This window comes from Hermetia illucens, chromosome 1, assembly GCF_905115235.1.
Source record: "Hermetia illucens chromosome 1, iHerIll2.2.curated.20191125, whole genome shotgun sequence".
Lineage (NCBI taxonomy): Eukaryota > Metazoa > Arthropoda > Insecta > Diptera > Stratiomyidae > Hermetia > Hermetia illucens.
The window spans coordinates 2,528,662-2,551,710 of record NC_051849.1 but is presented as its reverse complement, the minus strand read 5'-3'; the positions used below and the strand labels follow the sequence as shown (position 1 = coordinate 2,551,710).

The following is a 23,049-nucleotide window of genomic DNA, read 5'->3' as shown; positions in this document are numbered from 1 at the left end:
CACGCAAGCCAGCCTTTGGAGCTTATGCTTCTTTTTGCCCTGCTCCATAGGTAATCATTGGCCTTACTATTGCAGTATATATCCAAAGTAGTATCTCCGTGCTGCAACCCCATTTTTTTCCTGCTATGGATCTGCAAGTCATCAGAGCCCTCGTGGCTTTCCGACATGTGTCTTCCAGAGTAATTTTTGGTCTAGCGTAATTCCCAAATATTTGACTTCTGTTTCTCGTTTCACCTTCATATCATCTAATGTTATGGCTCTCAGGTGATCCAGCTTATGTCTCCTAGTGAATGGTACTATGGTGGTTTTGGTTTGGTTGATCCGCAGTCCCACCTTCCTGCACCAGGCACTAGTAACCCCTTATCCAGTTTGGATTCTATCACATAGGGTATCTTCATATTTGCCCCTACAGATTAAAACAATGTCGTCCGCGTAGTCCTGGACTTGTATTCCAGTATTTGTTAACACGTCCAGGAGTTCATCCATTACCATACTCCACATCAGCGGCGATAGTACTCCACCCTGTGGACAGCCTTGAGTGGTGTTCATGATAATAGAATTTGTACCTCTATTTGTCTGCTTTCTAGCATTTTGCCCATCCAGAGTGCCAGGGTGTTTCCAACTCCTTTGCGGCTCAGGGCATCCTGAATCTCTGTGTGCGATGTGTTGTCGAATGCTCCTTCGATATCCAAAAACGCGCACAGTGCAATTTCTTTTGTTTCTATGGCGCCCCGTAGTACCTCTGTCAGCTGATACAGAGCAGTTTCAGTGGACCGTCCTGCCCGGTAAGCGTGTTGGCAGTGATGTAGGGGATTACGCTTTAGAACGTTAGTTCTAATATAGTTGTCTACGACCTTCTCCACCGTTTTGAGTACGAACGATGTTAGGCAGATTGGTCTGAAAGATTTAGGGTGAAAAGGATCCTTTTTACCCGCTTTCGGAATAAAGACCACTTTTGCCCTTGGTATGTAACCCAGTGCTATGCTCCCCCTTACCACCCCCAGAAGAGACTCTAAGATAATTCCTAGGCCTCTCTGGATAAGCGCTGGGAAAATGCCATCTACTCCGGGAGATTTCAGTGGTTTAAAAGTTCCCACTGCCCATCTTAGTCCAGCTTCTGAGCATACAAATAAGTTCTGTCGGTTTTTTCTTTAAATTTGAAGCTTTATTGTGAAAAATTGGTTATACATTCATTGTTCAAAGTATTGCCCATCGCTAGTCACAACTTTCTTCCATCTTTCAGACAATTCATAGATACCATCGCGCCAAAAATTGGCCTGCTTGGCCGCTAACCACTCATCGAGCCATTTTTTGAGTTCGTCGTAATTGGAGAAGTGCTGGTCGGCCAAGTCATGCTGCATCGACCGGAACAAATGGTAATCAGAAGGAGCAATGTCTGGAGAGTACAGCGGGTGGGGTAGGACTTCCCATTTCAACGTTTCTAAATATGTTTTAACGGGCTGTGCAACATGTGGACGAGCATTGTCATGTTGCAAAATAACTTTATCATGCCTCTGCTGGTATTGCGGCCGTTTTTTCTTGAGTTCGCGGCTCAAACGCATCATTTGACGTCGGTAGAGTTTGCCCGTGACCGTTTCGTTCAGTTTTAGCAGCTCATAGTATACCACACCCAGCTGGTCCCACCATATAAACAGCATGATCTTCTCACCATGAATATTCGCTTTGGCCGTCGATGATGAGGCATGGCTGGGGTATCCCCACGTTGCCCGACGCTTGGAATTATCGTCATGGATCCACTTTTCATCGCCAGTAACTATTCGATGCAGAAAACGCTTCCTTTCTTGTTTTTGGAGCAGTTGTTCGCACGTGAAAAAACGGCGTTCGACGTCTCTTGGCTTCAGTTCATACGGAACCCAATTTCCGGCCTTTCCGATCATTCCCATTGCTTTTAAACGGTGGGAAATGGCTTGCTGAGTGACTCCAAGTGTTTTTCCAAGTTCTTCTTGTGTTTGCGATGGATCTTGGTCGAGCAATGCCTCTAATTCTTCATCTTCAAAAATTGCTGGCCGTCCGGCACGCTCTTTGTCTTCCAAGTCAAAATTTGCCACTTTTAAACCGTCCAAACCACCTCTGACACGTTCGCTCAGATAGAGCATGGTCATCATAAACTTCCACCAAAATGCCATGACTTTCGGTTGCTTTTTTCTTCATATTGAAATAATGAAGTAGAACTCTCCGCAAAAACACATTATTTGGTACAAAATTAGCCATTTTCGTTGATGAAAAAAGTATTGTTGTTTACACTTCAATTAAATAATTTATAGTGACGTTTGTGCCTATTGACAGTAGCTTTCCGATGAATGTTTGGAAATGTGGACCAATGGAATAAAAAACAAGCTACGCCATCTATTGTGAAAACCGACAGAACTTATTTGTAGACCTTATAGTTTCCAGCTCTCCTCCCTGTGCTCAATGCATGTGTATCGTTCTATTATTCCATTATATGCTTTAACATATCAAATTCAAAACCATCATAGACTCCAATATCAGCTTTACATCATTTTTTGATCCTTTATTATCAAATTTTTCAAAATCATTACATTATCCTTCGCTCGCTGAAGCCAGTTTTTTCCAAGTGCTTGTTTCAACATAGCAAGCAAAATCATACAGTTTCACATAATTCATCTCTCATAAAAATTCATTCATTGAACTCGTTAAAAATGTGGATTGTTTTGTTAGAGTTAAGTTTTCAATTCAAAAAGGATTAACTTAAAAAATTTCAATTATTCTTCTCGCAATGTGTATCAACGCGTAATTCAATTTGCATAAAAAAAAAGACTAATCCGTACTTTTCTTTAGGAAAAAAGAAAAATGAAAAAAGATTCGTGCTACCCAGAGCATTGTGGGTATAAGATACTTTTCAATTCCTCCCCTCAAACCAGCGTTAAAGGACTAAATAGTCAGGTTTAGTCTCCAAATGAACGATACCGCATTTAGTGACCTTATATCGATTGGAACACTGACACGCGAATTTTCTGAAACCCTACGTTCATTTCATACTCAAATTTGTATGGTGTCGATATTTGTCAATCCAATAGGGGTACGAATCTTTAGGTTACAGTGAAAAAATGCATAAAAATAAAAAAAAAAGTTCAACAAATTAAATTTCCTTAGCAACCTCCTGCAATAATTAGTCCACTAAACGTGGCGTCACCGACGTAGAATTACTCCTTCTCCTGTTTATTCCAAGGATCCGACCAGATTGAATTGAAGGATGAATAGGGATGATAGGGTTGTAACGGATCAACTGAGTTAGTTAAATTTCCGTCACTTTGAGTAGGAGACTGTTGTTGGGTCTGCGGCAACTGCGATTGCATCTGTTGCTGCTGGTGAATTGGGCTGCCTCGATTACTGCGTAGCGGCAAACCAGGCGGTGGGCGTACCACGGTAGGTACTGCTGGTTGCCAAACGTGCATCTGGTCATTTGTAGACGAAGTAGGAAGCGGGTCATCCTGATAGCCCATCGGAGTCCAAGTTCGGTTTGAGGACGCGTTCCACCCGGCAGCTGCACGCAAGCGTTCCTGTTGGAGCCATGTTAGCAGCAATTCATTGGGAGGGACATTATCAAAATGTTGACTCTCAGCGAAGACGTGGTCTAAGAGACCGGATGTACCACCTGCAATCGAATTGAGCTTATAAGAAACCCCTTAAATATCTCCAAACATGTGCAGCTTACCTAAGAATTGACTTGTATAATCGAAACTAGCGCCAATAGGAAAATGACTGGAAAAGAAACTCGTATTGGACGAGTGTTGTGAAGACAGGCTTGCGGTTGGACGATGGATATTATTATTGATAAACGGCTCCCAGACAGGCGTCGATGATGGTGATTTCTTCGTACCAATCGGGCCCAAGTCACCGGAATTTCTCTTCTCCTCAGTATCAGTGCCAAAAGTCTCGTGGTTTTTCAAATCGGCTTCATTCCAATCGTGGTTGTTATTGTTGGTATCTTGATCTGTTTCGTCAAACATCGGTTTCAAACCACAATCTGAATACGTCTGCATCGACTCGTCCGTCGATTTTGGAGATTTTTGGGCGACTACGTTGCTGAAAGAAGTGTTTTGAGAGGAATCCCAAGGGGTATTAACTGTTCCAACTGTTGACGTTGACGGTGTAGTTGGTGAACTGTTGTTGCTAGAACTTCCCCCGCCAAGAGGGGCGGTGAATTGAAATGCTGTTCCCTTGAATTTCGGTACTTTACGTTTTGACGAAGCTTGACTAGATGGCTCCTTCTTCCGTTCCCTGCCAGGGGTCTTTCCGAATTTCTTCTGTTGAGTATTATGACGAGGAGATGTTCGGTCAGCATTTCCAGTGGGACTGTCTCGTTTCGAAACGCCCGGGGAGGTTACATCAGATGAAATTTCAACAACTTTTTTCTCGCATAAATTTTGTTGCGAATCAGATTTATCTTTTGGTGATGATTTTGTACTTCGCGACGATAACTTTTCAGAAGGCTTACTTGCAAATGTTACAGCTGGATGGTCAGTTTCTTTGGACACTGCCTCCATAGGAGCAGATCTTGATTTTTTGACTAGAAGTTTTTGCTTTCTAGCTTCCACAAGCGGAGTGACTAGATCAGACTTCAGAGAAGACTTCTTCTCCGTTTCAGATTGCGGGCTTTTGTCGGGGATTGTCGTTTTATTCGCTTCAAATTGTTCTTTGCCTGTCGACTTTCGTTGAGCTGAGACTTTCTCATCTTTTGGCTTCGCCAAGGCCGTCGCTACTGAGGCAGCAGACGAAGACACTGTTTGAATAGCTTTGCTCAAAATAGTTGGTTTTGGAGACACAGATGAGACTGAGGACGAAGACGATGAAGTGGTAGATGAAACATTTCGAATTTTTTTGGCCAATTCTTCTGCCCAAGATTTCTCTTTTCCTTGAACCGTTGCTGGAGGAGTGAAACTTCCCCGTTTGATATTTCGTTTTTTAATGTTCGCCACCGTGAATTTGTTCGCATTTCTCTCCACGATATTTGTAATTGAATCCCCTTGAACTGTTTGCTCTTCCGTTTGACTTTGTTTTATTCCGATGTTCCGGAGATCAAGTGGCGGCTGCATCGGCCCTTTATCTTTCGATATGTTCTGTACATGGTCCTTCAAAACCTTGTCTGAATCTATGCAGGCCGCTATTAAAACGAAAACAAAGGCTACAATTAAAACGCCTACTGACATTTTTTTCAAATGGCCTTCCCAAAAGGGTCGTTGAACCGCTTTCGAGCATAGTTCCAAAGACGAAGCGGGAACAGTGGCCAGTAGCGTGTAGTTAACTTCACTCGAGAGGTTTGTTTTAATCAACAAGGGTTGCGATATGCGTGTCATAGTGAAATCGGGAGTGAACGCTATGTCAACTTTCCGGGACGAATTAGCCTTGAGTTCAAAACTGGAGCAATCCAAAATTCTAAATCCATATCCTTCGCATTCATTGTCATTGATGATGAATTTTTCCACCATGATAGGAACTTCGCCTGTGTTTCGTGCAGTGAATGTTCTCTTGGTCGAGACTAAGAGTGGTTCTGTCGGTTGAACTGCGTTACGTTCGCAGTTTACTAAATGCTTCTCATTCACTTCAAAGAGAAGTGGCGTTGTCGAGCCAGGCTTCCGATTCCCGAATCGAAATTGTGGTTGCACAGCTTTGGCTGTCACCCAAACGGCTTCGTATAATGTGAGGTTATTATATATGTGTAACAATGTTGAAAATTGTCCCGCTACATTTCCTATGAACTTTATTGGTACTGGAGTTGCGGAATTCGGTTGGATGCTGAGTTGCATTCGTCGGTTGGCCCCGTGGCCTAACTTAAAAACAGGCTCGTCAGTTAGATAGCAGTACACGCAATTGTCGATGACTTCTAAAGGCAGCGATAAGCTTGTAGATTTTGCTTTATTAGGGTCCGCCAGCTCGATTTCAACGCGCACCATTCGACTCGATGGATTCGATATCAAAATTTCCCCATTGTAACTTTGTCCGATTTCAATCGTCGGTAGGATCTGATGATTTTTCACCAGTTTTGGCCAAATAATGTCGACAGTGGAATTAAATTCGTACTGTCGCACCTCAGATGTATTCAGAGTGAACGTGATCATTTGTAAGTTGTATTTAAAACGACGAAACAGTTCAGTACGTCGTCGTAGTTCTGCTTCGTCCAATTCAAGTGACTCCACTTCGGTATCACTGCCAGGTCCGTCTTGAAAAATGTAACATCGTTTTCCGCAAACAGATTTCGGATCGAAATGTATTCGCCCAATGTCAGTTACTGAATTAGCAATGATCTCAGGAAGGCCGTCTTGTGTGTGATACTCGAATATGAGGCCAGGTACGCTGACGGTAATCGAGTTGACTTGCATATTTTTTACGAATGTTGAGTGGATCGATATATCTGCTGAGCATCGTTTACCCTGAAAAGTGAGATAATTTAATGAAATGGAGACAAAAAGCGAAGGTAGGAGTTTGAAAATATATTTTTATAGACTTCCATGGAAGAGCTTGCTCATCTGCCACTTCCGCAAATATTACCGACATTTGGAACAATTCTAAAAGTGGGGTGAAGTGGTAATCTTTACGATTGATGCATCAGCAAATGTATCAAATTTAAAATCTACCACAGCGTCATTCGCTCTCTCGCCTTCCATAGTTCCTAGTGCTGGTTGACTTTTTTTTTCTTTCCTCTTCAGCCTTAGTCGCGTTCACAAGCTGGGTCGGCTCGTCGTGATTGGCTTCGCCATTTGGCTCTATCGAATGCCTGATCTGGGTGCAATCTCGAGGCTTTCAAATCCCCATCCAGCGTATCAAGCCACCGTTGCTTAGGTCTGCCTTTTGGTCGTTTACCATCGACTTCGATGTTCAGACCAATCTTGGCAAGTGAATTCTCGTTTGCACGAATTGCGTGATCATACCATCGAAGACGCCTCTCTCGCAACTTTTCCACGATCGCTGCAACCCCATAACGATCGCGGATATCCTCATTTCGGATGTGATCTAAACGTGTGACGCCACTAATCCAACGTAGCATTTTCGTCTCCATTACCGCAAGACGCCGTTCATTGTCTTTTACGGTCGGCCAACACTCAGAACCATAGAGAGCGATTGGACGGACGACATTGCGTAAAATTTTAGACGTTCGTTGATACATCGATCACAAAGGACATCAGTTGTGGAACGCCACTTCATCCAGGTTGTGTTAATGCGTGAAGCAATTTCATAACGCAGCTCTCCATTGGCTGATAGCGTCGACCCGAGGTATTTAAATCGCTCAGTTCTGGGCAGATCACTGCCGCTGACAGTGATTGTGCCTGTTTCATGGGGATCGGTCGTCAAAAATTCAGTTTTGTTTAAATTCAATCTGAGACCGTGTTGCATGAGGCGATCATTCCATTTTTGAACAAGTTGCTCGAGATCATTTTTGCTATCAGATGCTAGGAAAACATCATCTGCATAAAGCAGTGTGTAGGGCGCCGGACGTTGGATATCCCGTGTGACGGTGTCCATAACAAGGACAAAGAGGAGTGGTGAGAGGGCACTTCCTTGACGAACACCAACAGAGACACGAAGCGGTTTTGATACACCCGCCATACTTCGAACTTTACTTTTCGGATCGTGGTAGAGCAATTGAACCCAGCGCACGAGTTCTTCTGGCACGAAGTGTTGTCGTAAAGCATACCAGATGAGTTCGTGTGGTACACGGTCAAACGCTTTCTCTAGATCCAGAAAGGCAATGTAAAGAGGGCGATGCTTCTCACGGTGCTTCTCCATGAGTAACCGCGTAGCGTGTATTGCGTCAGTAGTTCCGCAGTTCTTGACAAATCCGGCTTGATTCACGGTTATTTCAACGATTTCGCGAATACGGTTGTCAAGAATGCGTTCAAAAATCTTCATGGTATGGGAAAGTAACCGGATCGGACAGTAATTTGAACATTCTGCTGGGCTACCTTTCTTTTTCCATATTGGAACAATGATACTTTCTTTCCGGTCAAATGATGTTCTTCCTTCCTGAATAACTCGATTCAAGAATTCACTGCGCCACAGTGTTTAGTCTCCTACCCCCTCTTCGCTTTCCAGAGCTCAGATGCGATGTCGTCAGGTCCTGTTGCTTTCCCCGATTTCATTTGTTTTATTGCCTCCTCGACTTCAGTTGCGTTGACTGGTGGAACTGCTCCAAATGACGGCAATGATTGTGGAAGTGGAGGATGAGCAAATTCTTCAGTTGAAATCTGCTCGAAGTATTCTCGCCATCTATCCGTTGCGGCTCGACGGTTGGTAAGCAAAGTACCGTTCTTGTCATTAACACAACAGAAGCTTTTAGCAAGTCGATACAGATCTCTCTCGCCATCCCGAGTGTCCAGTTTATCGTCAAGATTTTTGAAATGGTTCGCTCGGGTGACACCGACTGCTTTCTTTGCTTCCCGGTCGGAATGCTTATAAATTTGCCAATTAGCAGGCGTTTTATCGTCGAGAAATTTGTGGTAGAGGCGCTTCTTTTCATGGACCTTCATTTCAACATCATCATTCCAAAGCCAAGTATCTCGGTTGATGTACCGCTTACCCGGCTTGGTGACCCCGAGGGATGCAGAGGCCGCTTTGTGGATCGTGTCTTTCATTTGGTTCCATGATTCTTCCACATTCGTAATGGTTGGCAATCGTATGAGTGAGATCGTTTCTTCTTTCTTCTCACCAAATCGCCACCATTTAATGCGCGGCGGGCCAGTGCGTTCCTCACGCTGTTTTATAGGTGGCTTAATTCGCAGGACGGCATTCAACGGCCGATGTTGAGGTGCGATGGTCTTATAGGGAACGACTTTGCAATCAGTGACAGTGGTAAAATGTTGGCGTCTTATGAGAATATAGTCGATTTGCGTTTTAGTGTTCCCACTATAAAATGTGGGAAGATGAGACAATCGTTTGATGAACCATGTATTCATAAGTACAAGGTCATGGGTGTCCGCAAAATCGATTATACGCTCGCCACCTTCATTGCGCGCTCCGAACCCCTTTCTTCCATGACACCTGTTACCGTCTGCCTTTTCACCCACATGACCGTTAAGGTCGCCGGCAATGATTATGTAATCGTCAGCAGGCACGTGACAAATCTTTTCATCGAGAAGTTGCCAGAAGGCATCTTTCTCGGCATCAGGTCGACCTGTCTGTGGTGCATACGCGGTGAAGAAGTGAATAGTTCGATCAGCTGACTATCAAAGACAAAGAATTCCGCCTTGCGGTAATACAGGCCAAGACTGCGCGTTGGATCAGGGACTTTCAAAATTAGCCAATCTGCGATTGATATGAGGTTACATTTATCTGGGAAAAATTTTGAGAGACTTTTTCAATGGTATGATCATGTAATTCGCGTGGACGAGAAATAACTAGGTAAGATTTTCTAAGCATAGAAGTCGATAGGAAACGAACAAAAGGCCGAATGAAATAGCGATGATCTGGTGCCCATTTGACCAATCATAGCACATCGAGGGTAAGGAATCTGCGGAATCCTTTCGGAAACTAAATACACATAATTGCAAAAGTGAACGTTACTGCGCCGTTCTTTTGAAAAATTGTCCTGCCTTCAGCATTTATAGGTCATAAAAAAAATAGCCTGAAGGTTAACGTGCCCTGCGAAGATAGGATTTTTAAATGTCTCTCACAATTATGACGGAGATATCCTTTGTATATCTTGGGTTCCCATCTAAAAGAAAAAGACCTTGTAATCCCACCACCTTCGTCGGCTTTACTGTGTGGCTGACACTTCCTCATAAGCTTTAGTCAGTTAGTTTAGTTTAATGGGGGAGCCGCAACTCGAAGCACTCAGACCTTTGTTAAGCCAATTGTAATATCCCCGGAGATCACCTATTCACCAGCCGCTCGCCTAAAGCGTTCGTGAACCTGATAATATTCTCCAGAGACACAGGATTTGTAGACTCTTCGTTGAACAAAACCGGGGTTCCTTAACAAAGATTCAAATTTCCCCATTCGGCTGCATCAATCCTTGCCATTTTCCCCTTCAGAGTAGACTTAAGAGTAGATGGTCGGATGCCAAAAGCTAGTTCTGGCCCCACCTTTGCGGATCCAGAACCTTAGCGAGCCAATCTATCAGCTTCCTCATTACATTAATTCCACAATAACTGGCTCAATATGTCAGTATTTTTCAATGTTGATAATGCTGCCCGACTGTCGGAGCAGATTCGAATGGTGCGACCCCTCCCTCTCCGCAAACATTCTTCTGCTGGCAATAAAATGGCATATATCTCCGCCAGGAATATAGCTGTTATTTTCCGAGAGATCAAGCCAGCTAATTAATCGGATTTTCCCAGAGCACCTCTACGCCCGATCCGTTTTCTATGACTGACCTGTCGTCGAAGATTATTAAGTCTGCAATCCCAAAAGATTCATGGCTATTTATCGGCCATTCTTCTCTATTGGGCATTACGACGGAATATGTCTTTTCGAAGACGAATTTGGAAACCATATGATCGGCGGGCATTCGAGCACCTAAATTTAGAAAAGCTTCGAGTGCCGCGATCGGTTTATAACTCGTTTCTTCAGTAATACTTAAGCAACCGACCCTCTGAATCTGCGTCAGCAGTTTCCTGCTGTCTGCAAAGTTCAGTCTCGGCCACCAGACGAGGCATGCGTACATCAAAATGGGTCTTATAATGGATGCATACAACCAATGAATCCGTTTTGGTGAAAGTCTCTAGGTCTTACCTATCGCAGTCCTGCAGCACCAGAGTAATCTGCAGGATTTCTGGTATTGTTCATGGATATGGTGCTTCCACGTTAACTTGGAGTCGAAATGTACTCCTAAATATTTGACTGATTATACCAGCTGCGCGTGGCTGCCTCACCTGACGTTCCTAGTGAATATAACCAGTCCAGTCTTCCTAGCGTTCACCATGAGTTCATTATGGAGACACCAATTGTGGATTACATGCAATGGTGTATTCAGACGGACACATACTGTGCGGCTAAATCATCCGTTACGTTTGTGTTCTCCAAGAGCCATAGCAAGGTGTCCATAACTAGGAGCTATAACAGAGAGATAACCCCTCCCTTTGGGTAACCCCTCTTTCTCCAATCTAGCATGTGAAGGATCCAACTGATTAATAGCGGATCGATTCCATACTGTCTTGACACGTTACAAATCGCCGCGAATGAGGCATAATTGAAGGCATTTTAAGTGTCGTATTCTTTATCGTACGACGTCGTCTCTATTTTTGCCGTTTGCTCATGGATTGCTGTCTTCCTGGATTTGCCTTTCTGGAAGACAGTGAAGTGGCCACCGTCTAGGGATATATGAATTCCTTATGGACCCATCTATTAGTCTTTCCTGCCTTTTTAGCAGAAAGGAAGTTAGATTGACCGATAGGAAGCTTTTTGCTTTTGTATAGGTGGGTTTCACACCTTCACATCACATCAGATGATTGGAATATAAGCGTGTGTGCGAATGTATATACCCAAGGTGTCCATTTTTTCTATTACTAGAGCAGGAATAATGTCAACCGAACTCGTAGACTTGTCTCTATGGAACGAATTAAATGCCCATTTCACTCCTAGTGAAACTACTTTACATGCCAGAGTCAATCTTCCGATTGAAGGCTGTATCTGTCGGCCCTGAGATGAGATTTCGGATGCTGCCTAGAAAGTGCACTTCAAGCAAATAGCTTCCGTTCGCTTTCTGTGTATCTCTCGCTCTGTAAACGTAGATAACCCAACTGTTTTCTGTGTTCAATGACAAGGTTGCGCTTAGCTTTGAGATTGCCTCAAGAGAATTGGTCTCTTCTCAAAAACGTCTCCATGATGATTTTAAGAGCTCGGTTAAGGAGTATCCTTGTCGTTTTTTTCTGTTTCGCCAAATCCGTGTTGCACCATGTTTTACCCTTCTTTGGCATCATGAGTGTACAGCTCTCTTCGAAATCTTCTCTCATGCCAGTTGTGATCATCTGGGTTGAAAGCTTCTGTGTATTTTTTTTTATAAATACACTTGAGTGGACATTTTTCCCATTAGTACATAACTCGTAATATATCCAAGACCAAAAAAGCTCGCCAGGTGGGATCAACCGTGAAAGTGATTCTCACTGTTTTCTTTGATTCGAAGGATGTCATCTACTATCAACAATTGATTTTTCGAAAATTCGCAAATTTATTGATAATTTGGTCGTCAATACTCAATGCAAATACCTCAGTAGCAAGTCCAATCTCCTGCATTGTCAATTATGGCCTGGCACCGTCGGGGCATACTTTCCACTAGTTTTTCTGCATATTCTACCGGAGGAAGGAGGAAGACCTCCAAATTTTCCGAATTGGTTGAGAAAGTTGATGTAAATTACATGGCTTGCGTCTGCGAAGCTGCATTTTCATCAGAGCCCACACATTTTCTATGGGATTTGCATCCGGTGACTGAGATGGCCAATCTAAAATGACAACTCCGTTTTGCGCCTTCAACTCGCTACACGCTCGACTCCGATGTTTCGGATCGTTGTCCTCTTGAAGGATCCAGCTTTCATTTTTCTTGATATACCATTGCTTAGCAGATGGTAACAAAGCCTTTTGATATATTTTATTCATTTTTTCGACATTTAAATTCTCGGCAAATAAGAACAAAGTACCGAAACCTTTGTTTGAGAAGCACCCCCAAACATGGACCTTGACGGGGTGTTTAACAGTCCGTTGAAGCATCCTACTGGTGGAGGTTGTCCAGGCGTGTTTGATGCTCGGAAATGCCCAGAAGGAGGATTCATCAGAAAAAACTACGTTGCTCTAATCGCGGTCCAAGTTTTCCTTCGCCCATTTCACTCGTTTTTCAACGTGTTTTGCACTCAACATTGGTTTTTCCAAAGTACTGCGATATTTCAGTTTATTGGCAAGCAAGTGCCTGCGAATCGTTCCGTAAGATATGTCAACACCTTTTGCTTTCAATTTCACAGCAGCTCCACGTAGAGTCAAAGTTGAATCTTTCGAGAACAATGCGAGAATCTTTTTTTCGTCTTTTTTTGAGACTTTGTTTGCACTTCCGCGATCAGGAAAATCATCAACGTTACCGACCTTTTTCTAGCGATTTATCCACTTGCTAACGAACTGCTTCGACTTGCCCATATATTTGGCAGCAGCAGTTTGCGTTAATTTGGGTCCTTTTTCATGCAAACATAGAAAAATTGCCTCAAAGCGAGAGGCGTAAACAGCACTCATTTCGAAAAACCACTCAATTGAAGACTAAATTTGACAGAGAGCTGACTTTTTACAAAAAGCATGAAGGACTGAGGTGCCCTCTATGTCATAGAAAAAGAAACAGGAAGCTCTGATTTTTTATCTACGTGTAACAGTTACCACGCTCTTATGTAACAGACTGTATCATGAATTTCTCCTAAAAGATGAGACAATCAATCGTTATCCATACCAAAAAACCCTGAGAACTTTACGCCAAAAGATTCGTCGGAAGAGGCCAGAATTCGCAAGTTTTTTGCCAAGAACTCGATGACAACCCCACCTCATCCACCCTATGCTCCTGACCTGGTTTCGTGTGACTCCCATCTGTCCCCAAAACTTGAGCACCCAATGAAAGGACAGCGGTTTCAGACAATAGAAGAGATCAACGAAAAAACGCTGGAACAGCTGAACAGCATCCATGAAACAGAGTTTTCCAGATGCATGGAACAGTAGAAATACCAGAGAAGTGTATTCGCTTCCAAGAAGAGTATTTTGAAAGGGATAAATTAGAACAATTGAAAATATTTGTAATAAGAGATTACTGGGAAACCCTGGAACTTTTTGATCAGACCTCATACTATTATTCACTTTATTTGAACAGATATCGATATGGAGGGTATTTCGGAGCCTAGGTACCATATAGTGGCAGCCACTCGATTTTTTTCAGCTTTTTCGCTTGGGTAGCTTCTGAGAATGGATCCATGAAAAAAACGATCACTTTCGACCCCTCGCTCGCTCCACCTTTCCAACAAATGTCAATACTAAGATCGTCTTCGGAAAGCACCGAGACCTTTCATTTGATACCCCACATAACTATATTTGGTAAAAAAATGTACACCCCCACTTTTGCATGTATGAAAATACCTGTCGTCCATCCATAAAAGTAAAAAAAAAAACGATATCTTAATGACAGATTATGCTTTAGGTTCCTCTTTTTCTTTAGCCTTTGTCCTCAGCACACGTTCAAACGGTCGGCCCGTCGTGATCGGTTGCGCCATTTTGTACTGTCATTTGCCTGCCATTTGGATGCAGTCACGAGGCTTTCAAACGCCCATCCAGCATATCAAGCAATCATTGTTTCGGCCGGCCTTTTGGTCGCTTACCATCGACTTCGATGTATGCTTCCGGTGGCCGCTGGAAACCGTCTTTGGACGGGCTAAGAGTGTGTAGAGCCGTGGAGTACGTTCATTCCACTTCCGAGGATTTGTTTGCCTGCTGCTCATGTTTTAGTGGCAAGCGGATCTGGCAGTTGATGAATCGAAGCATCCCCCTCCCTGCGCTGGCAAAGGTACTAATAGGACGCCAAGATGGAACAATATTCGGACTTTATAAACTTTTAACACCTTCAACTTTAACAAAGACTCTTACCGTGGTGGCCGAGTAGTCAGGATGAACATTTTTCCCAGTTTACTCGTTAGACCAAAAAATGGATTCAACAAACGTAAACGAAAAAAACTGTCAAAAAAAAGAGGTGGTGATACCAGGCGAATCAATGGAGGATGAGCTGCTGCTATCCAGCCAAAAGAGAGTAGCCTTCGAGCACAATACATTCGGTGCCAGCTGTGACATCACTACCCCTGAAAATGACAATAATGGTTTCCAGCTTAGAAACAGCTACTGTCGAAACGGACATAGCGAACACTGCCAACCGAAACCGACGATATCGTGGGTCCCCCAAGGAATAAAGGCCCATAAGAAAGCGCTCAATCGAAGCCAGCGAAAACGCAAAGGTTCGCTGGAGTCCTGCCTAGGGCCAGTACGAGAAGGCCATAATATTCTGAGCAAGAGCGTAGCTGTGGGCTTTGCAACCAGGGCAGAATGGAGAGCCGGCGCAAGGTTGTAACACAATATCATTCATGGGCGAATGAAACATGGTCTGTGAAATCCATGCAGGGTTTTCCCGAATAGACGTAGTGTAGCCAAGTCATAATTTCTTTCAAAGTTCGTCAATGCATTCTAGACGGAATTACTGGTGATGCTGGAACCGTATCAATGGCTAAGAAATTATCCAAACCCCAAGCGTAACATGGCCATCCTGACCGACAGCCAGGCGGCCATTAAGGCTTTGTAGTCAGTGACGACATCAACTAGGCTGATATTGCAGTGCACGGATACGCTGAAAAGCCTAGGCAGCATGCTAAAAATTACCTTCCTTTGGCTTCCCGGTCATAGAAATATAGAGGGGAATGATCGTGCTGACGAACTGGTAAGTTGGGGCTCTGCTTGTAGCAGTCCCTTTGCGAGCATTTCGCTTACCATTTTCAAGGATGAAAACTACTCACACTGCATTCACTGACTTCAGATAGATAAGATTTACCATTACAAATCAAAAAGGATTTGGGCCACCTATAAAAGACTAGATTTCGTGAAGTGTTGGGCCACACGCGTGTAAATGCATCCAGACAGATACAGGATTACGGCGGTCTACACGGAGTAATGACCATGACGAAGCTGCGGAGAAGAGAGAGGAACCCCCAGGTACTTCCGTTGCCGCTGCGGACGCTAGCTTAACAATCCTTTGAGGACTTCAAGGAGATCTCTCTGGATCCTTTGAGGACTTCAAAGAGATCTCTCTGGAAGGTAGGACAGTTGCTATCCTTCGCGAATGCTAAGGACTGGCTCTGAAGAACTGAGTCCACTGAACCCTGCAACCCTTGCTCTTCCCACAGCAGTGATGGTCTAATGGGTTTGTGACATCAAAACGGCACACAACAACTCCTTGAACCGGCGACTGATACCAACCTACCTATCAATGTCAGCGAAGAAGGTCAGGTCAGGTCAGGTAACGGATTTAAATTACTTGCTCTGACTAAAGTTTTTCTCGTTTTGCTGGTACTCAGAGGTGGCGGCGAGGAAGATGGGGCGGCAACCCTATCGGCCAAATCAAAACCAAGTGGCCGAGGAGAACCTCCATAGTGGTGACACCGGGAGACGCTGTAATCACTTTGGTTTGCCGGCCGTGATTCAGTAGGCGAATGCTCCAAAGGCCTAATTAGGGCTATTAACATAGTATGCTGGTCCCAAACCAAGGTAAAGGAGGAGGGTTTGAGGCAACGTACTCTGTACTATCCTCAGTAAAACAAAAATAAAATGCTGAGATCAGGGAAAGAGATAAATAGAGTATAGTTGGAGGTGTTCCACTATACTAAATCCTACCTGATATCTCTTGGTGACAGGCCCCGCGACAGGTCGGCCAAGAAAATGCATACAATGGCGTTACAAACATAAAGATCGGATTGAGTCACATGTCTCGGAGAAATACTAGGGCGTCCACCTCAGTCGACGCGGCAAGACGGGCCCCGGTCCTGTCGAGAAATGGGCAAGGGTTCTTGACGTATGGACGGCATCAGGGCGTAAGAAAGTTAGTCCGAACACAACGAACAAAACAAATACGTGTCTGCACGCTAAATGTTGGTACCCTAACTGGAAAGACCGAGGAACTCGCAAGAGCCCTTTGGAAAAGGTGCATTGACATCTGCGCTCTGCAAGAAACCCGATGGTCTGGTACCAAAAGCTGCGACATTGAACGCGAACACGGTAAAAATGGCTACAAACTTCTCTATTTTGGTAACCTACACACTCAATATGGTGTTGGCATTGCCATCTCAGAGGGTTTCCGTGATGACATTAAAGAAGTCGAACGATGATCGGCTGATGAAGCTCACAATTATATCAGCTGATCGCACTATTCACTTCTTCACCGCGTATGCACCACAGACAGGTCGACCTGATGCCGAGAAAAATGCCTTCTGGCAACTTCTCGATGAAAAGACTTGTCACGTGCCTGCTGACGATTACATAATCATTGCCGGCGACCTTAATGGTCATGTGAGTGAAAAGGCAGACGGTAACAGGTGCCATGGGGGAAAGGGGTTCGGAGCGCGCAATGAAGGTGGCGAGCGTATAATCGATTTTGCGGACACCCATGACCTTGTACTTATGAATACATGGTTCATCAAACGATTGTCTCATCTTCCCACATTTTATAGTGGGAACAAAAACGCAAATCGACTATATTCTCATAAGACGTCAACATTTTACCACTGTCACTGATTGCAAAGTCGTTCCCTATGAGACCATCGCACTTCAACATCGGCCGTTGATTGTCATCCTGCGAATTAAGCCACCGATAAAACAACGTGAGGAACGCACTGCCCCTCGCGTATTAAATGGGGGCGATTTCGTGAGAAGAAAGAAGAAACGGTCTCACTCATACGATTGCCAACCATTACGAACGTGGAAGAATCATGGAACCAAATGAAAGACACGATCCACAAAGCGGCCTCTGCAACCCTCGGGGTCACCAAGCCGGGTAAGCGGTACATCAACCGAGATACTTGGCTTTAGAATGATGATGTTGAAATGAAGGTCCATGAAAAGAAGCGCCTCTACCACAAATTTCTCGACGATAAAACGCCTGCTAATTGGCAAATTTATAAGAATACCAACCGGGCAGCAAAGAAAACGGTCGCTGTCACCCGAGCGAACCATTTCAAAAATCTTTACGATAAACTAGACACTCGGGATGGCGAGAGAGATCTGTATCGACTTGCTAAAAGCCGTGATGAACGCACACAGGATATCGAACACTTCTGTTGTGTTAATGACAAGAACGGTACTTTGCTTACCAACCGTCGAGCCGCAACGGATAGATGGCGAGAATACTTCGAGCAGATTTCAACTGAACAATTTGCTCATCCTCCACTTCCACAATCATTGCCGACGTTTGGAGCAGTTCCACCAGTCAGCGCAACTGAAGTCGAGGAGGCAATGAAACAAATGAAATCGGGGAAAGCAACAGGACCTGACGACATCGCATCTGAGCTCTGGAAAGCAAAGAGCTGGGACCCAACACCGTGGCTGAGTGAATTCTTTAACCGGGTTATTCAGGAAGGAAGAACACCATCTGGCTGGCAAGAAAGTACCACTGTTCCAATATGGAAAAAGAAAGGTAGCCCAGCAGAATGTTCAAATTACCGTCCGATCCGGTTACTTTCCCATACCATGAAGATTTTTGAACGCATTCTTGACAACCGTATTAGCGAAATCGTTGAAATAACCGTGAATCAAGCCGAACTTGTCAAGAACTGCGGAACTACTGACGCAATACACGCTGCACGGTTACTCATGGAGAAACACCGTGAGAAGCATCGCCCTCTTTACATTGCCTTTCTGGATTTAGAGAAAGCGTTTGACCGTGTACCACACGAACTCATCTGGTATGCTTTACGACAACACTTCGTGCGAGAAGAACTCGTGCGTTGGGTTCAATTGCTCTACCACGACCCGAAAAGTAAAGTTCGAAGTATGGCGGGTGTATCAAAACCGCTTCGTGTCTCTGTTGGTGTACGTCAAGGAAGTGCCCTCTCACCATCTTTGTCCTTGTTATGGACACCGTCACACGGGATATCCAACGTCCAGCGCCCTACACACTGCTTTATGCAGATGATGTTTTCCTAGCATCTGATAGCAAAAATGATCTCGAGCAACTTGTTCAAAAATGGAATGATCGCCTCATGCAACACGGTCTCAGATTGAATTTAAACAAAACTGAATTTTTGACGACCGATCCCCATGAAACAGGCATAATCACTGTCAGCGGCAGTGATCTGCCCAGAACTGAGCGATTTAAATACCTCGGGTCAACGCTATCAGCCAATGGAGAACTGCGTTATGAAATTGCTTCACGCATTAACGCAATCTGGATGAAGTGGCGTTCCACAACTGGTGTCCTTTGTGATCGACGTATCAACGAACGTCTCAAATCTCAAATTTACCGCAATGTCGTCGTCCAGTCGCTCTCTATGGTTCTGAGTGTTGGCCGACCGTAAAAGACAATGAACGGCGTCTTGCGGTAATGGAGACGAAGATGCTACGTTGGACTAGTGGCGTCACACGTTTAGATCACATCCGAAATAAGGATATCCGCGATCGTTATGGGGTTGCACCGATCGTGGAAAAGTTGCGAGAGAGGCGTCTTCGATGGTATGTTCACGCAATTCGTGCAAACGAGAATTCACTTGCCAAGATTGGTCTGAACATCGAAGTCGATGGTAAACGACCAAAAGGCAGACTTAAGTAACGGTGGCTTGATACGCTGGATGGGGATTTGAAAGCCTCGAGATTGCACCCAGATCAGGCATTCGATAGAGCCAAATGGCGAAGCCGATCACGACGAGCCGACCCCGTTTTTGAACGGGACAAAGGCTGAAGAAAAAGGAAAAGACCCGAGTCTGCAGGGGACTGAAGTGGCAAATTGGTCACGAAACCTTACCAGGGGTATACTGGTACCATGGGAACCGGGAAAGCCCCTGGACTCACATACTTCGGGTGAACTCCTGTTGTATGTGAGGACAGCTCGGTTATTTGCGGTTGGCCCCCCTAGTGGGAGTTTCATGGTGGTTGTGGTTGTGCTCAAGCGAGAAGAGACCTTTGGGCCTCGATGTGGTGTTGCGTATCAACACGGGTGCTAAGCCCTGCACTTGGTATAGGCTGGTACCGTTGTTGCTTGTCTCAGCGAGGCTCTGATTGTGGTCACAAAATCAATCCCTGTCTTAAGAGGACCGTAGGATTAAGTCTCACGACAGGTGCCTACGTAAAACACTATGGGCTTCACTTTCTAGTTTTGCTTGAAATTCACGATTTTCGTCTATTTAAAATAAATATACCAAAAATCTCGCTCCTTTCTCGAAGATCCGTACAAGATCAGACAATATCCATGTTTTTAACGCTTGTTTCTGAAGCAGTTTCTAACCTCATATGTTTGCCAAAGTAAGTCCCCACCGAATAGTGAAATATTCTTGAATATTTTAAAAACATTACTTACCGGAAAACATTCTGCAAAATGCAATCGACTCTGATCCACTTCCAATCGTCCCCTGACGACCACGAAATTTATAGTCGTTGCAATCTCCTCGAACTCCGTCCATATTTGAAAAACGGCCGTGAACGACTTAACGGCATACGACTGAACAGCTAATTCGAAAGCCGCTACGCCCTGCGATGTTACGTTCATACAAAATGAGAACCTCTTGTGAACGGGAACATTGATATCATCCGAGTCATCCAATGTGGGACTGTTTAAGGACGACGTACACCCTAGGAACATGGCTTGATAATATACTCCTTTCTGACTTGTGAAATTCCACTTTAGCAAAGGAATCGGCACAGGATTCGGATTGTGCAGTAGAATGTAGCCGTAATGCGATAAGTCTTGATGTTGTATAGCGCCAAAGTTCAGAACATTGTCCTCGGGAAGGGGAGTCAAGTTTATGGAGTCCAGGGAAGTGTAGCGCTTCAGGAGTCCAGAGCACACCACCACCGGCAATTCGAAGCTGCTCAGATTCGTGGCAATACGCAGATTTGTTTTGAAGTTGGCCGTTTCGTCGAGCACCGAAATTTTGAAAATGTTTACAATTTCATTTGGTGGAACTATCGTCGGCTCGAATTCGCTAATGCGAACGACCCTCGTGTGCTTATCTTCAAGCGTGATATTTAGCACTGCGACCGGAATGCTAAATTTGTTGTGGACGGGAAACTCGCGGGCGCCCCTTGCGTAGTTCTTGGTGCCTGTTATGAAAACCGTTCGGTTGCTTTGGAACTCCAACGATCCCCTGTAAATTTCCGCCTTCAACCCTATGGAAAGTTCTACGTATTTCCGCAAACTCTTATTGTCGCCATTGGATTGGGCATACCGCCACATTCGTACAAGCAGAATCCCGTTTATGTTCACATCGTGCTCAGCCAGTTCAGGGTGAATGCGTAGCGTGAGATCAGATTCATCTAACTCAATAAGACCCTCCACGTCGTTCACGTGATATTCGAGGTCTTGGTACGTATGTTTGCCGGAGTTGACTAGGTTCACTGTGAGGCTCTTCTCATTGTCTGCAGTCGTCAGTCTGCCAAAGTCCATCACGGGATTGGGGGAGTAAAGACCGCTATCTTCGCCAATCTCAATCTCCACGGGTATGACTAGAATGTTTTCTTCTCTTTGTTCGTCTTGCTCTTGTGCTTCTGAAATCTTGATTCGGATGAAGGCCGTGTGATTTCCGGGCTGGATCGCATGGAACCGAATCCGAATTATGGGCTTTGTTGTGTGTGGGGGAATTTCCCAGAGGGCCTGAGGCCCTTCCTGCCCACCACTCGGCAGCTCCAGCTGGAACTGGCCACCGCTGCTGTAAATCTGCAAGAATGTGCATTAGAAATTGGTCGCAGTAATTGTATTGGTCACTTACCTCAAGGATTTGTATTGGCCTGGGATGCGGGTTGTACATGAGAATTTCAGGGGATATTGTGGCGTTGAACGGCGCTTTGATGCCGATTAGAGATTTTATGCGATACGGGCACTCTCTGCCTTCCCCTTTGACGGACAAGCGTGCCTGGCCGAAGGACGTATGGATAAATAGATCAGTCTCGACGGGGCCGTAGCCGCGCGGCAAGAAGACCACATTGAAGGTGGTGTTGCCTTGCGGCGGCACGACCTTGTCCTCGAAAAATGAGCTGTAGAACTCCTGCGTGCTTCCGCTTATTGAGCTCAGGTGCACGCTTTTGTTTGAGTTTTTGTTGATAAGTGTGACGAGGTAGGAACGCGCCGTGCCGATCGACCAGGTGCCGAAGTCCACACTGGACGGATGGAAGGCAATGCTTCGCAGGAAGTCCTGATTCGCCTGCGTTGCGATCGCCTCTTCCGCCACAATCTTCGCATTTTTCGCAATCAGTTGCTCGGCCGTCTCTATCTCGTGATGCACATTACTCTTGACCATGTGACCGCCTATGAAGACCCCCTGTAAGGCCATGAGCAGCGTCAACACAAACATCTTGTTTACTTGTTTTTCGCGGAGCGTTCCGAGCGTTGTGGCGACTGGAGTGCTGCTTTTTTCCGCACGCAAAATTTTCACGTTGTCGGGAACGAGTCAAGGTTTCACGCTCGGTTCTCATTAACGCGCACAAATCATAACACTTTTCTGAAGCCTCGCCGACTCGCATCTACATATTAATTTGGACTCAGTCCGATTTGAATTGATGCTGGTTGCAAGTCGGGTCTTTATTTCGACAGAAACGACAACGGACAGGACGCGATCAAGAAGGAAATAAGGAGGGAAAATGTCTTTTCTCAATATTTTTGTTTCAGGCTGCGTTCTTTTGACTTTTCCGCGAGAACTTGTACGCACACTATTGCTAGATGTGCATACATATATATGTATACTTTGACAAACTGATAAAAATTGCAGCTGCATTCGGTGTTACCAGAATAGCGGCGGGAGTAGGAGAAATAATTTCCCTTTCAGTTTGTGATGATATCTTGTCGTGTTTACTTTTTAGATGACGAACGTGAGGAGAGAAAAACGGATTTTCATTGAAATAGAATTCGCGTGATTTTTGGAAATATCATTACGCTGCTGTTTTGTCCAATCTTCAGCTTTTTTTTTTAATAATTTTGAGCGTAATTAAAAACTATGACAACCTAAAATGTTGGTAACGGAGGTTATTTATATTTTTATTCCAGAAATGGAGCTGTCCCCGGATAAAAAAAATTTATTTTGTTTTATTAGCGATAGTATAAAGCAAGGTCTGTTTGAGCGATTTCCCGCAAGCCATCGACCGGCTAAGTCCGTGTCAACAACGTCAGCAATCACCGACCATAATTGCTGCAAGGTCAATTTCAAAACAAACATTAGCAACATTGTCCATGTGCTAATTTGCAAGGGATTCCATGTTCCGGCTTTGCTTTTCAAGCTATGTCTTCACCAGCACCATAGTACCGGTGGTGGACACACATGTGCATATTCTGACGACATCGCCCGTCGGCTGACTGTTGCATTATTAAGAAGCAACAAACCT

The 23,049-nt window shown here is 44.6% G+C and overlaps 1 protein-coding gene across 1 annotated transcript; it reads right to left on the bottom strand.

Moving 5' to 3' along the window:
* Nucleotides 1-2,495: 2,495 nt before the first annotated feature.
* LOC119652379 (transmembrane protein 131 homolog) lies at nt 2,496-22,372 on the bottom strand. The gene is made up of 4 exons (XM_038056481.1): nt 21,444-22,372; nt 20,036-21,391; nt 3,698-6,413; nt 2,496-3,637 (listed from the first exon to the last, which is right to left on the bottom strand). Exons 1-4 carry the CDS (start codon nt 22,023-22,025, stop codon nt 3,186-3,188), a joined length of 5,106 nt encoding a protein of 1,701 aa, XP_037912409.1. The 5' UTR covers nt 22,026-22,372; the 3' UTR covers nt 2,496-3,185.
* Between the last annotated feature and the right edge of the window lie 677 nt (nt 22,373-23,049).

Bases quoted from the DNA above. Each gene is read 5' to 3' on its own strand.
- LOC119652379 (XM_038056481.1), bottom strand. From the start codon at position 22,025: ATGTTTGTGTTGACGCTGCTCATGGCCTTACAGGGGGTCTTCATAGGC. The intron at 6,414-20,035 runs GTAAGTAATGTT...CTCACTTTTCAG, and splicing joins ATTTTGCAGAATGTTTTCCG to GGTAAACGATGCTCAGCAGA. The intron at 3,638-3,697 runs GTAAGCTGCACA...ATTCGATTGCAG, and splicing joins TTATACAAGTCAATTCTTAG to GTGGTACATCCGGTCTCTTA.